General features: G+C 45.1%; 1 protein-coding gene across 1 annotated transcript in view; it reads left to right on the forward strand.

Annotated features, from left to right (window-relative positions):
- The window catches only part of FAM227A (family with sequence similarity 227 member A), a gene marked incomplete at its 5' end in the record, with an annotated part of 166,614 nt that overhangs the window by 43,349 nt on the left and 106,536 nt on the right, over positions 1-16,729 (forward strand). The window contains one exon of the mRNA XM_082264955.1: positions 4,774-4,882. Coding sequence (XP_082121081.1) covers positions 4,774-4,882 — 109 coding nt within the window. The remainder of the gene's footprint in view (positions 1-4,773; positions 4,883-16,729) is intronic.

Below are 16,729 nucleotides of genomic sequence, written 5' to 3' on the forward strand. Positions count from 1 at the left end.
CTGTATATAGTGACACTGAAAAGAAGTGAAAGGGTTAACTGGGGGGGGGGGGGGGGTGATCAGGGGGTTATGTGTATGGGATATATGTACTGGTGTCAGTCTAGTGCTTGTGTACTCACAGTTTATGCTCTCTTCTCTCACGCTGGAACCAAGAGGGCTCCAAGAGAGGAGATTGCATAATTTCCTATGCCTGTGTTTACATTATACACAGGCACAGGATGTTCTGCCATTGGTCAGAACCGATCACCAGGCCCAGCCCATAAATCATTGGCCTGGACCTGATGACTGATCGGTTCTAAACCGAATCAGCACATCGTGGGGACGGCGCGCTCGCCCCCCTACCCCCACGCATGACCGATATACAGGTACGTCGGTTTGCGCAGCCAAGCCACCTTGCCGCAGTTAACTGCATAATGTCCAGAGTCCCGAGTCCAGATTAAAGACATAAATCCTCAGAATACATCTATCTTTAAATGCATGCTTTAAAGTGGCAATAAATCCAAAATCAAAAGCATTACATATTGGAGCTTACCAATAATTATATTTAATGGCTGCATTAGTTCTCTTTTTTCGTTTTTTTTTCCCTCTGTTTTTACCTGTTGATCTTGCCAGTAACAGACCTCTGGTATTAGAGTGGGGGCAACAGACAACAGAATTATCAGTCTCGATGTAGGGTAGTGTTAGACGGAATAGCAGATTTAGATACACTAACAAAATGAAGACAAATTAAGGCTCACGCTGCGGTTACACAAGCAAAAACAGCAACATATTTTTTTTGGGGGATAAAGGTTTTACATGAATAAAGAAAAGCTGATTATTGTAAGTAACCCTCTCAGTAGTTTGTCTCAACACCCTAACTGCTACATTTGCTGGAGAGTTTGTTCTACTGAAAAAACAACAGACTTACTGGCTGGATCACCAGGAGAAAAATAGCCTAAAAAAGGAAAACTAGCGCACCCACCACATCTAGGAATTAGTAAACTGCAATATACTGTAAAAAAAAAAAAAAACTTGCTTTTGGGCATAATACAGCTTTTATTACTTCTGAATATTCCTGGTCTCTCCTTTCTTCTTTCAGTAAGTCTCTAATGAAGTTCTATAAAATAAGTGAACGTTTTAAGGACATTAAGAGTCTCTACTCTGGCAAGCTCACCTTTAATTTGTTCTTAAAGCCCTTGGTAGAACTGGCTGTCTTGCACTGCTGGATTCCAAATAGTTATCTGTGGTCCAAGGTTGAAATGACTGTGTATTCCGCAAAAGAGCACCCTGCCCCAGACTGTGCCGCTTAGCTTTGGGAGTCCCGCATCGATTGGAATAATCAAAGCCATAGTCATTAAAGTTACAAAAGGGCACTGTCCTGTTCTACATAGGAGAATGCCCAAGCTAGAGCTTCTTGAGCCAGTAGAATAATTTTAAATGGTACCCTTTCTCTGTTGGACATACTGTAAAAGCAGCAGGTTGCAGCTGGAAGAATGTACGACATTGGTTAAGGAAATCTCCTAATGACTGCAGTTTCTGTTGATTTTAAGTCGCAGAGGCATACACTATATTACCAAACTTTTGGGATGCCTGCCTTTACATGCACATGAACTTTAATGGCAGTCTTAGTTCATAGGGTTCAATATTGATTTGGCCTACCCTTTGCAGCTAAAACAGCTTCAACTTTTCTGGGAAGGCTGTCCACAAGGTTTAGGAGTGTGTCTATGGGAATGTTTGACCATTCTTCTAGAAACGCATTTGTGAGGTTAGGTACTGATGTTTGACGAGAGGCTTGGCTCACAGTCTCCACTCTAATTCATCCCAAAGGTGTTCTGTTCGGTTAAGGTCAGGTCTCTGCACAGGCCAGTCAAGTTCCTCCACCCCAAACTCGCTCATCCATGTCTTTTTGGAACTTGCTTTGTGCACTGGTCCAAATCATTTGGTGGATGGTGGATTTTGGTGTCAGGTTGTTTTCCAGGGAACTCTTAAGGTGTGAGCATACCAAGACATTTTGGACAATTTCATGCTCGCAACTTTATGGGAACACTTTGGGGATAGCTTTCCTGTTCCAACATGCCTGCACACCAGTGCACAAAGCAAGGTTCATAAAGACATGAATGAGCGAGTTTGAGGTGGAGGAACTTGACTGGCCTGTGCAGAGTCCTGAACTCAACTCAATAGAACACCTTTAGGATGAATAAGAGCAGAGACTGTGAGCCAGGCCTCTCATCCAACACCAGTGCCCAACCTCACAAATGCGCTTCTGGAAGAATGGTCAAACATTCCCATAGACATACTCCTAAACCTTGAGGACAGCCTTCCAAGAAGAGTTGAAGCTGCAAAGTGTGGGCCAACTCAATATTAAATCCTACGGACTAAGACTGGGATGCCATTGAAGTTCACGTGCGTGGAAAGGCAGGCGTCCCAATACTTTTGGTAATATACAGTGGTGATCGAAAGTTTGGGCACCCCAGAAGCCAAGGAAAGATGGAGAAATCTCCAAAAGGCCTCAAATTACAGATTAGACATTCTTATAATATGTCGACAAAAGTTAGATTTTATTTCCATCATTTACACTTTCAAAATAACAGAAAACAAAAAAATGGCGTCTGCAAAAGTTTGGGCACCCTGCAGAGTTAATATCTTGTACTGCCCCCTTTGGCAAGTATCACAGCTTGTAAACGCATTCTACCTTACAAAAGTCTTCCAGTTCTTTGAGATTTCTGGGCTGTCTGTCACGCACTGCTCTTTTAAGGTCTATCCATAAATTTTCAATTATGTTGAGGTCAGGAGATTGTGAAGGACATGGCAAAACCTTCAGTTTATGCCTCTTGATGTAATCCCCCGTGGATGTCGAGGTGTGTTTAGGATCATTATCCATTTGTAGAAGCCATCCTCTTTTTAACTTCAGCTTTTTCACAGATGGCATCAAGTTACCATCCAAAATTTGCTGAAATTTTATTGAATCCATTTTTCCTTCTACTCGTGAGATGTTCCCTGTGCCACTGGCTGCAATACAACCCCAGAGCATGATTGATTCACCCCCATGCTTAACAGTTGGACAGAGGTTCTTTTCATTAAATTCTGTGCCCCTTCTTCTCCAAAAGTACCTTTGCTCATTCCGGCCAAAAAGTTCAATTTTAACCTCATCGGTCCACAGAACTTGTTTCCAAAATGCATCAGGCTTGTCTATATGTTCATTTGCAAAGTTCAAATGCTGATTTTTGTGGTGAGGACCATATTTGTACAAGTATCTCTTTATAGTGGAATAGTGTACCACAACTCCAGTGTCTGCCAGATCTTTCTGGAGGGATCGTGCAGTCAAATGTGGGTTTTGAATTGTTTTTCTCACAACCCTGCGAGCTGTTCTGTCTGATATTTTTCTTGGTCTTGCAGATCTTGCTTTAACTTCCACTGTTCCTGATGACTGCCATTTCTTAATTATATTCCGAACAGAGGATATTGACATCTGAAAACGCTTTGCTATCTTCTTATAGCCTTCTCCAGCTTTGTGAGTGTCAACTATTTTCAGTTTCAGTTTTCTAGGAAACTGCTTAGAAGATCCCATGGTGCTGATTGTTGGGGCAAGGTCAGATGAGTCTGGGCATTTAAAACCTTTGAGATTGACATCACCTGGTCTTCCCAGACGAGAACAATCCATGACACTGGCAGGTCTCAGCCTTGCAAAGGGGGCAGTGCATGCTATAAATTCTGCAGGGTGCCCAAACTTTTGCAGACGCCATTTTTTTGTTTTCTGTAATTTTGAAAGTGTCAATGATGGAAATAAAATCTAACTTTTGTTGACATATTATAAGAATGTCTAATCTGTAATTTGAGGCCTTTTGGAGATTTTTCAATCTTTCCTTGGCTTCTTTATGCACATTAATACAAATTTTTACCTGGGGTGCCCAAACTTTCGATCACCACTGTAGTGTATGTGTATCAGAGTCTACAGATTACCGGAATGTAAATCTAGTAGTTTCCTCTGCTGATCATGGATCTCCTCTTATTGATCTTTCTCTATTGATCTTTTTCATTTTTAAAGTTCAGAACATTTTTCTCAATAAATAACACCAGATCTTTGCTAGAATGTAATTTTCTGCTGAAAAGGGGCCCTAGCAGCTGCTACATTGGACTCAATGTTGTGGTCAGATTATTTAGGAGCATAGTCAGTGATGAGCCAAAGTCAATAGCCAAAGGTACCAGGTTTGAAGTGGAGAGCACAAAGAGTGGTCAGTTTAGTGGCAGCCAATAGTCAGTACATGAGTTATGGTAATGACGCAGAGTAGCAGCAGGTATAGTGGTATAAGTACAATAATCTGGATAATAATTTAGCAGAAAATTGTGTTTCAATGGGGATAAATCAGGAGATCAGAATAGGAATTATCCAGCGCTTCAGGTTGCTAGCAGGAAGAGCTGCTGCTAGGCACAACAGAGACACTGGGTTTGGATCCAGGTCATGACACCATGGTAACTAAGTCAGTTGCTGTGTTCCTCAATGGATGATAGGGAAAACATGTTTGGCTGGGTTTAAGCTTTAAAAATAAATAGAAATAATATGTAACCTAACAGTTTTGCTACAGTCTCAGTAAATCAGCTGCAGTGTAACCCAGACCCAGTATTATTATTCCTCGGGATACTTTTTTATTTACAAGCCTCCGAAACTGTATGTAGCTACAGGGCCGGATTAAGAGCATCTATATTGCAAAGATGACAGCTGGAGTATTTAGTCAGTGAAAGTGTCTCACATGTCATCGTATTGCATAACATGTCTTAAGATATTTGTTAATGCAGGTGATAGAGTCTTCAGAGCTTCATGGAATGCTATCCCCTCATGAGTATAATACATCAAACTATGAAGTTACTGGATCAAGCAAACTGAAGAAAAGTGAAAAAGTAAAAGGTACCTAGTTTACAATGACTTATTTTAGCTTTTTTTTTTTTTATCTATGGTGTGAGGTATATTATTCAGGGATGCAGATACAGATTTGTCTAGCACAGTGGTGGTCAAACAGAAAATGATGGAGATCCTCAAATGTGGCCCCAACACTCCCAAAGGACAAGCCAATGGCAGGGGTCCTATACAATATTTCATTCTATTATTGGGATCTGTGCAATTATTCAGACTGTGGGGTTGATTTACTAAAGGCAAATAGAATGTGCACTTTGCAAAGTGAAGTTGCACTCTGCAAGTGCAGTTGCTCCAGGGCTTAGTAAATGAGGTAAGGCTTTACTTTGAAAAGAGTACACAATCCCTTGCAAGGAAGAAAAAACAGCATTTTCGCTTGCACATGATTGGATGATGGAAGTCAGCCAAGCTTCTACTCATTTGTTAAGCTTTGGCGCAACTGCACTTGCAGAGTGCATGGTGGGACAAGGTCATCCAGCGCCCAGGACAATGATGCCAAACTGCGCCCCCTCTTCCCTTAAGGTTAGGGTCAAGGCGTCCCCCATCCCTGCAATAAACCACTGCGCCCAGGGCAACCGTTCCTCCTGCCCACCCCTTGTCCCGGCCCTGGCAGAGTGCAACTGCACTTTGCAAAGTGCACAGTCTGTTTGCCTTTAGTAAATCAACCACGGTGTTTCCAACCTACAGAGATGTTTTTTTTGTTTTCTGCCTGCTGCAGGAGCTGCTATTTCTATGAATGTGAGAATTATTGATGACTACTTTTTTATATCCTGGAGACTTGATAAAACAGGCTATTCCCACTGGTTGTACTTTCTTTTTTAATTCCAGTATACGACTCTATTGGTTTTAGGAGCTACATTAGTTCCTTGTAGACTCTGCATTTGGTTTGTGTTTCTGGTGCTTGTCTACATGGTTTTGTGTCCTCCCATTAGAATTCACCCTGAAACTTACAGACCTCAGATACTGTGCCTTGAAAAAGCATTTATACCCCTTAAAATTTTCCACATTTTGTCATGTCATTGGATTTTATGTAATAGACCTACACAAAGTAGCACATAATTGTAAAGTAGAAGGAAAATAATAAATTGTGTTCAATTTTTTTTACAAATAAATATCTGAAAAGTGTGGCGTGCATTTGTATTCAGCCCTCTTTGCTCTGATACCCCTAACTAAAATCTAGTGGAACCAATTGCCTTTAGAAGTCACCTAATTAGTAAATAGAGTCCACCTGTGTGTAATTTAATCTCAGTATAAATACAGCTGCTCTGTGAAGCCATCATAGGAGATCCTTACTGAACAAACAGCATCATGAAGGCCAAACAACACACCAGACAAGTCAGGGATAAAGTTATGGAGAAGTTTAAAGCGGGATTAGGTTATAAAAAAATATCCCAAACTTTGAACATCTCACGGAGCACTGGTCAATCCATCATCTGAAAATGGAAAGAGTATGGCACAACTGCAAACCTACCAAGACATGGCCGCCAACCTAATTGGACAGGCCCGAGCAAGGAGAGCATTATTCAGAAAAGCAGCCAAGAGCCCAAGAGCCCCATGGTAACTCTGGAGGAGCTGCAAAGATCCACAGCTCAGGTGGGAGAATCTGTCCAGAGGACAACTATTAGTCATGTACTCCACAAATCTGGCCTTTATGGAAGAGTGGCAAGACAAAAGCCATTATTGAAAGAAAGCCATGAGAAGTCCTGTTTGCAGTTTGTGAGAAGTCATATAGGGGACACAGCAAAGACGTGGAAGAAGGTGCTCTGGCCAGATGAGACAAAAAACTTACCGTTAGTGTACTGGTAACGGACTTTCTATAGATCCTTCCAGGACAGCAACATGTGAGAGATAGTATGCTCCACCCTACCGGAAACACAATCAATTAAGACTTGTTAAAAAGGCCCACCCTTCCCCTTGTCCCTCAGTAATAAAAATTAGGTTTCCAACCGATGTACAAGGGATAGTTGTCACATAGTTATTAATATAATAATTTTTTTTTTTAAAACCTACCCCTTATTACATGGTGGGAAGTAGGCCTGCTGTCCTGGAAGGATCTATAGAAAGTCTGTTACCAGTACACTAACGGTAAGTTTTCTCATATACCCTTCCAGGACGGCAACATGTGAGAGGATAATAAAGGAAACCCATACGGGCCTACCTTAGGGCGGGACCACTGGCTGTAAAACCTTTTGGCCAAAGGCAAGGTCTTGTTGAGATAATACCTGCATACTGTAGTGCTTCAGGAAAGTGTCTTGACTGGACCAGGTAGCTGCATTACGGATCTGTTCCCAGGAAGCTCCCGCTTTTTCTGCCCAGGATGTTGCCAGGGCCCTAGTGGAGTGTGCCTTCAGCTTTGCTGGAGCAGGGCAACCTGAAACTTCATAAGATATGGTAATGGCTTGTTTAATACACCTAGACGACCGCTGGTTTTGACGCCTGCAGTCCCCTTCTAGGTCCAGAATGGAGAACCAGAAGATGGCTAGATTTTCTAAATTCCCTGGTTCTTTCTAGATATACTAGGAGGCATCTCCTTAAATCCAAGCAATGAAATGTTCCCTCTTTTTTATTCTTGGGATCATCACAGAAGGAAGGTAAGATTATTTCTTGTTTCCTATGAAAGGCTGAAGCTACTTTTGGCAGGTACAGAGAGGGTCTGGCCTAAGAATAATCCTATCTGGCAAGACCAACATAAAAGGTTCTTTTATGGACAAACTTTGCAAATCCCCAATCCTTCAGGCTGTCGTGACAGCCAAAAGGAAAACTAGTTTTAAGGACAAAAATTTTAGGGGAATTTTGTCTAGGGGTTCAATCAGTGGCGGCTGGTGCTCAAAATTTTTTGGGGGGGCGCAAAAAGAAAAATGTAATAGGTATTGCTTCGCGCCAAAAAACGTAGTAAAAAAATTGCGTGACTTTGAAGCTGTGCCCCCTTCAATGCAATGAACACTGTGCTGTGCCCCCTTCAATGCAATAAACACTGTGCTGTGCCCCCTTCAATGCAATGAACACTGTGCTGTGCCCCCTTCAATGCAATGAACACTGTGCTGTGCCCCCTTCAATGCAATGAACACTGTGCTGTGCCCCCTTCAATGCAATGAACACTGTGCTGTGCCCCCTTCAATGCAATAAACACTGTGCTGTGCCCCCTTCAATGCAATGAACACTGTGCTGTGCCCCCTTCAATGCAATGAACACTGTGCTGTGCCCTCTTCAATGCAATGAACACTGTGCTGTGCCCCCTTCAATGCAATAAACACTGTGCTGTGCCCCCTTCAATGCAATAAACACTGTGCTGTGCCCCCTTCAATGCAATAAACACTGTGCTGTGCCCCCTTCAATGCAATGAACACTGTGCTGTGCCCCCACAATGCAGAGTTCAGCGTGCATGCCCCTTTCAATGCAGAGCGCCACAGCATTGTCCCCAATCACTGCAGAGCACCATAGCATTGTCTCCAATGATTGCAGAGTGCCCACAGCATTGTCCCCCAATGATTGCAGAGTGCCACAGCATTGTACCCCAATGATTGCAGAGTGCCCACAGCATTGTACCCCAATGATTGCAGAGTGCCACAGAATTGTACCCCAATGATTGCAGAGTGCCCACAGCATTGTACCCCAATGATTGCAGAGTGCCACAGAATTGTACCCCAATGATTGCAGAGCGCCACAGCATTGTCCCCCAATGATTGCAGAGTGCCCACAGCATTGTACCCCAATGATTGCAGAGTGCCACAGAATCGTACCCCAATGATTGCAGAGTGCCACAGCATTGTACCCCAATGATTGCAGAGTGCCCACAGCATTGTACCCCAATGATTGCAGAGTGCCCACAGCATTGTACCCCAATGATTGCAGAGTGCCCACAGCATTGTCCCCCAATGATTGCAGAGTGCCACAGAATCGTACCCCGATGATTGCAGAGTGACACAGCATTGTACCCCAATAAATGCAGAGTGCCCACAGCATTGTACCCCAATGATTGCAGAGTGCCCACAGCATTGTACCCCAATGATTGCAGAGTGCCACAGAATTGTACCCCAATGATTGCAGAGTGCCACAGCATTGTACCCCAATGATTGCAGAGTGCCACAGAATTGTACCCCAATGATTGCAGAGTGCCACAGCATTGTACCCCAATGATTGCCGAGTGCCACAGAATTGTACCTCAATGATCGCAGAGTGCCACAGCATTGTACCCCAATGATCGCAGAGTGCCACAGCATTGTACCCCAATGATCGCAGAGTGCCACAGAATTGTACCCCAATGATTGCAGAGTGCCCACAGAATTGTACCCCAATGATTGCAGAGTGCCCACAGCAGTGTACCCCAATAAATGCAGAGTGCCCACAGCATTGTACCCCAATGATTGCAGAGTGCCCACAGCATTGTACCCCAATGATTGCAGAGTGCCACAGCATTGTACCCCAATAAATGCAGAGCGCCACAGCATTGTACCCCAATGATTGCAGAGTGCCCACAGCATTGTCCCCCAATAAATACAGAGTGCCCACAGCATTGTCCCCCAATGATTGCAGAGTGCCACAGCATTGTACCCCAATAAATGCAGAGCGCCACAGCATTGTACCCCAATAAATGCAGAGTGCCCACAGCATTGTACCCCAATGATTGCAGAGTGCCACAGCATTGTATCCCAATAAATGCAGAGCGCCACAGCATTGTACCCCAATAAATGCAGAGTGCCCACAGCATTGTACCCCAATAAATGCAGAGTGCCACAGAATTGTACCCCAATGATTGCAGAGTGCCACAGCATTGTACCCCAATGATTGCAGAGTGCCACAGAATTGTACCCCAATGATTGCAGAGTGCCACAGCATTGTACCCCAATGATTGCAGAGTGCCACAGCATTGTACCCCAATGATTGCAGAGTGCCCACAGCAGTGTACCCCAATAAATGCAGAGTGCCCACAGCATTGTACCCCAATGATTGCAGAGTGCCACAGCATTGTACCCCAATAAATGCAGACCGCCACAGCATTGTACCCCAATGATTGCAGAGTGCCCACAGCATTGTCCCCCAATAAATGCAGAGTGCCCACAGCATTGTCCCCCAATGATTGCAGAGTGCCACAGCATTGTACTCCAATAAATGCAGAGCGCCACAGCATTGTACCCCAATAAATGCAGAGTGCCCACAGCATTGTACCCCAATGATTGCAGAGTGCCACAGCATTGTATCCCAATAAATGCAGAGCGCCACAGCATTGTACCCCAATGAATGCAGAGTGCCCACAGCATTGTACCCCAATAAATGCAGAGTGCCCATAGCATTGTACCCCAATAAATGCAGAGTGCCACAGCATTGTCCCCCAATAAATGCAGAGTGCCCACAGCATTGTACCCCAATGATTGCAGAGTGCCACAGAATTGTACCCCAATGATTGCAGAGCGCCACAGCATTGTCCCCCAATGATTGCAGAGTGCCCACAGCATTGTACCCCAATGATTGCAGAGTGCCACAGCATTGTACCCCAATGATTGCAGAGTGCCACAGCATTGTACCCCAATGATTGCAGAGTGCCCACAGCATTGTACCCCAATGATTGCAGAGTGCCCACAGCATTGTCCCCCAATGATTGCAGAGTGCCACAGAATCGTACCCCGATGATTGCAGAGTGACACAGCATTGTACCCCAATAAATGCAGAGTGCCCACAGCATTGTACCCCAATGATTGCAGAGTGCCACAGAATTGTACCCCAATGATTGCAGAGTGCCACAGCATTGTACCCCAATAAATGCAGAGTGCCCACAGCATTGTACCCCAATGATTGCAGAGTGCCACAGAATTGTACCCCAATGATTGCAGAGTGCCACAGCATTGTCCCCCAATAAATGCAGAGTGCCACAGCATTGTACCCCAATAAATGCAGAGTGCCACAGAATTGTACCCCAATGATTGCAGAGTGCCACAGCATTGTACCCCAATGATTGCAGAGTGCCACAGCATTGTACCCCAATGATTGCAGAGTGCCCACAGCAGTGTACCCCAATAAATGCAGAGTGCCCACAGCATTGTACCCCAATGATTGCAGAGTGCCACAGCATTGTACCCCAATAAATGCAGAGCGCCACAGCATTGTACCCCAATGATTGCAGAGTGCCCACAGCATTGTCCCCCAATAAATGCAGAGTGCCCACAGCATTGTCCCCCAATGATTGCAGAGTGCCCACAGCATTGTACCCCAATAAATGCAGAGCGCCACAGCATTGTACCCCAATAAATGCAGAGTGCCCACTGCATTGTACCCCAATGATTGCAGAGTGCCACAGCATTGTATCCCAATAAATGCAGAGCGCCACAGCATTGTACCCCAATAAATGCAGAGTGCCCACAGCATTGTACCCCAATAAATGCAGAGTGCCCACAGCATTGTACCCCAATAAATGCAGAGTGCCACAGAATTGTACCCCAATGATTGCAGAGTGCCACAGCATTGTACCCCAATGATTGCAGAGTGCCACAGCATTGTACCCCAATGATTGCAGAGTGCCCACAGCAGTGTACCCCAATAAATGCAGAGTGCCCACAGCATTGTACCCCAATGATTGCAGAGTGCCACAGCATTGTACCCCAATAAATGCAGAGCGCCACAGCATTGTACCCCAATGATTGCAGAGTGCCCACAGCATTGTCCCCCAATAAATGCAGAGTGCCCACAGCATTGTCCCCCAATGATTGCAGAGTGCCACAGCATTGTACTCCAATAAATGCAGAGTGCCCACAGCATTGTACCCCAATGATTGCAGAGTGCCACAGCATTGTATCCCAATAAATGCAGAGCGCCACAGCATTGTACCCCAATGAATGCAGAGTGCCCACAGCATTGTACCCCAATAAATGCAGAGTGCCCATAGCATTGTACCCCAATAAATGCAGAGTGCCACAGCATTGTCCCCCAATAAATGCAGAGTGCCCACAGCATTGTACCCCAATGATTGCAGAGTGCCACAGAATTGTACCCCAATGATTGCAGAGCGCCACAGCATTGTCCCCCAATGATTGCAGAGTGCCCACAGCATTGTACCCCAATGATTGCAGAGTGCCACAGAATTGTACCCCAATGATTGCAGAGTGCCACAGCATTGTACCCCAATGATTGCAGAGTGCCCACAGCATTGTACCCCAATGATTGCAGAGTGCCCACAGCATTGTCCCCCAATGATTGCAGAGTGCCACAGAATCGTACCCCGATAATTGCAGAGTGACACAGCATTGTACCCCAATAAATGCAGAGTGCCCACAGCATTGTACCCCAATGATTGCAGAGTGCCACAGAATTGTACCCCAATTATTGCAGAGTGCCACAGCATTGTACTCCAATAAATGCAGAGTGCCCACAGCATTGTACCCCAATGATTGCAGAGTGCCACAGAATTGTACCCCAATGATTGCAGAGTGCCACAGCATTGTCCCCCAATAAATGCAGAGTGCCACAGCATTGTACCCCAATAAATGCAGAGTGCCACAGAATTGTACCCCAATGATTGCAGAGTGCCACAGAATTGTACCCCAATGATTGCAGAGTGCCACAGCATTGTACCCCAATGATTGCAGAGTGCCACAGCATTGTACCCCAATGATTGCAGAGTGCCCACAGCAGTGTACCCCAATAAATGCAGAGTGCCCACAGCATTGTACCCCAATGATTGCAGAGTGCCACAGCATTGTACCCCAATAAATGCAGAGCGCCACAGCATTGTACCCCAATGATTGCAGAGTGCCCACAGCATTGTCCCCCAATAAATGCAGAGTGCCCACAGCATTGTCCCCCAATGATTGCAGAGTGCCCACAGCATTGTACCCCAATAAATGCAGAGCGCCACAGCATTGTACCCCAATAAATGCAGAGTGCCCACAGCATTGTACCCCAATGATTGCAGAGTGCCACAGCATTGTATCCCAATAAATGCAGAGCGCCACAGCATTGTACCCCAATAAATGCAGAGTGCCCACAGCATTGTACCCCAATAAATGCAGAGTGCCCATAGCATTGTACCCCAATAAATGCAGAGTGCCCACAGCATTGTCCCCCAATAAATGCAGAGTGCCCACAGCATTGTACCCCAATAAATGCAGAGTGCCCACAGCATTGTCCCCCAATAAATGCAGAGTACCCACAGCATTGTACCCCAATAAATGCAGAGTGCCCACAGCATTGTCCCCCAATAAATGCAGAGTGCCCACAGAATTGTCCCCCAATAAATGCAGAGCGCCACAGCATTGTACCCCAATAAATGCAGAGTGCCCACAGCATTGTACCCCAATAAATGCAGAGTGCCCACAGCATTGTCCCCCAATCAATGCAGAGACCAGCGTGCGTGCTCCCTTCAATTTAATGCACTTACCTGGCGGCGGCAGCGGCAAAGGCGGGAAGGAGAGCGGCTTCTCCCTCGTCCTCCGAGCGGCGGTGACGGTGAGTGACTGACTCACGCACCGGCCCCGCCCCCATTGTGACGTCAGGGATCGGATGTCCTGGATGATGATTGGTCCAGGCTGGAGACTGGACCAATCACAGCCAGGATATCCGAAAGTGGGGGCGTCCAATCGCAAGGACTTGCGCTCGGGTTACGCCCCCAGAAGGCTGCCGATCGGCACCTCTTCTGGGACGTAACCCCACCCCCCCCCCCCCCAGCCACCACTTCCATTACAGAGGCCGGCGAACCCAATTTTTTTTTTGTAAAACTTTATTTGTTCGCATTGTCATTTTTTTTTCTTTTTTTTTTTCTTTTTTTTAGGGGTAGGGGGGCGGCGCCCTGGTGCCCCCTATGCACAGGCCGCCACTGGGTTCAATGGGTTCACTAGATATCGCCTCTAGCACCCTGGATAGATCCCAAGGAGGTGGGGTCGCTCTCTGCCTTGCTAATAAAAATCTTTTAACTAAGGCTTCTTTTGCAAGATTTTTCTCTAGAAAAACTGAAAGTACTGCTATCTGAACCCTAAGGGTGTTAACCGCCACACCCTTATCTACCCCATCCTATAAAAATTCAAAGATTACGGGGATAGAGGCAGAGGAAAAAGCCTTTTCACTCTGCCATAGTTACATAGTTACATAGTTAGTGAGGTTGAAAAAAGACATCAGTCCATCCAGTTCAACCTATGATGTGTGTGTGTGTTTGCTTTTAACCGTACATTGTATACCTCTGTATGTTGTGGTCTTTAAGGTGTCCATCTAATAGTTTTTTGAAACTATCAATGCTCCCTGCTGATACGACTGCTTGTGGAAGAGAATTCCACATCCTTACCGCCCTTACAGTGAAGAACCCCTTACGCATTTTAAGGTTAAACCGCCTTTCCTCTAGTTTTAGTGAGTGGCCACGTGTCTTATTGTATTTCCTTACTCTGAATAGTTTGTTCCTTATGCTAGGGTCGCCAGTACAGTATTTGTACATTGATATCATATCCCCCCTCAAACGTCTCTTCTCTAGAGAGAATAGGTTCAGTGCTTGTAGTCTTTCCTCATAGCTGATGTCCTCCATTCCCCTAATTATTTTTGTTGCCCTTCTCTGGACTCTTTCCAATTCCAGCACATCCTTCCTGAGGACCGGTGCCCAGAACTGGACAGCATACTCCAGATGTGGCCAGACCAGAGTCTTGTAGAGCGGGAGAATAATCTCTTTATTTCTGGAGTGAATCCCCTTTTTTATACATCCCAGTATTCTGTTGGCTTTGCTTGCAGCTGCTTGGCATTGCATGCCACTGCCAAGCCTGTTGTCTACCAGTACCCCCAAGTCTTTTTCCATCCTAGACTCCCCCAGAGGTTCCCCCCCTAGTGAGTAGCTTGCTTTCTGGTTTCTGGCCCCCAAGTACATTACTTTACATTTATCAACATTAAACCTCATCTGCCATGTAGTTGCCCACCCCGTTATTTTGTTCAGGTCCGCTTGTAAGGTTTCCACATCCTGCATAGAAGATATTGGCATGCTTAGTTTAGTATCATCCGCAAATACTGAGATTGTACTAGATATCCCCTCCTCTAGATCATTTATGAATAAATTAAACAGGATTGGTCCCAGGACCGAACCCTGGGGGACCCCACTTTCCACACCCGCCCAATCCGAGTATTCCCCATTAATCATCACCCTCTGGACTCTTCCCTGGAGCCAATTCTCTATCCAGGTACTCACCTTATGGTCCATACCTACCTTCCTTAGTTTGTATAGTAAGCATTTGTGGGGAACGGTGTCAAAGGCCTTTGCAAAGTCCAGATACACCACATCCACAGGCTTACCTTTATCTAGGTGGCAGCTCACTTCATCGTAGAAGGTTAATAGATTGGTTTGGCAAGAACGATTTTTCATAAATCCATGCTGATTACTACTAATTATATTGTTTTCATTACTAAAGTCTTGTATGTGGTCCCTTAACATCCCCTCCAAAATCTTGCAGACTACAGATGTTAGGCTGACAGGTCTATAGTTACCCGGGATACACCTCGGCCCCTTTTTAAATATTGGTACTACGTTGGCCTTTTTCCAATCTGCTGGCACCATACCCGTCTGTAAACTATTCTTAAAGATCAAGAATAATGGTTTGGCAATCACCTGGCTGAGCTCTTTAAGAACCCTCGGGTGCAAGCCATCCGGTCCCGGTGATTTATTTATGTTAAGTTTCTCAAGTGTAGTTCTAAGTCTATCTTCTGTTAGCCATGTGGGTACTTCCTGAGGTGTGTTGTTTAGTTTGGCCTTACAAGCTGGGTTCGTGTAGCCCCCCGATTCTTTTGTGAAGACTGAAGAGAAGAAATTATTTAACACTTCCGCCTTTTCCCTGTCCTCAGTGGCCAGATTTCCTTTGTCATCTTTTATGGGGCCAATGTGTTCTGACCTCGCTTTCTTACTATTTATATACTTAAAGAACTTCTTGGGGTTCTTTTTACTCTCTTCCGCTATATGTCTCTCGTGTTCTATTTTAGCCGCCCTGATTTCATCTTTACATTTCTTATTACACTCTTTGTAATGCTTAAATGCTGCCAATGACCCCTCAGCCTTGTATTTTTTGAAAGCCTTTCCTTTAGCACTAATATGCATTTTTATGTTGGAGTTTAGCCACCCAGGGTTTAATTTTGCTCTTTTAAATTTATTTCCCTTTGGAATGCACTGGTCAATCCCCTTGTTAAGTATGCTCTTGAAGCACTCCCATTTTTCCTCCGTGTTCTTTGTTCCCAGGGTTCTATCCCATTTGATATTTTCTAGCAGCGAGCGCAGTTTTGGGAAATTGGCTCTTTTGAAATTCAGCGTCCTTATATTACCCCTCTGTTTCCTATTACTGTAATTAATACTGAAACTTATTGACCTATGGTCACTGTTTCCTAAGTTCTCCCGTATTTCTATATCCGTGAGCAGGTCTGTATTGTTGGTAATCAGTAGGTCAAGTACCGCATTGTTTCTTGTCGGTGCATTCACCATCTGACCCATGAAATTGTCCTGCAAAACATTTAGGAACTGCCGAGCCTTGGCTGAATGCGCAGTTCCTTCTACCCAGTCTATATCTGGATAATTAAAGTCCCCCCATTATAATGACATTTCCCATCCTTGCTGCCAATCCTATCTGTAAAAGGAGGTCCGCCTCCCCCTCCTCCCTCTGGTTGGGGGGCCTATAGCATACGCCCAATATTACCTTCCCCACAGTGCCTTCCCTTTGAAGTTCTACCCATAGGGATTCTGCCTCGTCCATAGCTCCATTATTAATATCATCCCTCATATTTACCTGTATAATTTTCTTAATATACAGACATACCCCTCCCCCTTTTTTACCTTCTCTATCTCTGCGATAAAGGGAATACCCCTGAATGGTCGCCATCCAGTCATGAGAGCTGTCAAAC

This window comes from Pelophylax lessonae (assembly GCF_965119305.1).
Source record: "Pelophylax lessonae genome assembly, chromosome: 8".
In the NCBI taxonomy this organism is placed as follows: Eukaryota; Metazoa; Chordata; class Amphibia; order Anura; family Ranidae; genus Pelophylax; species Pelophylax lessonae.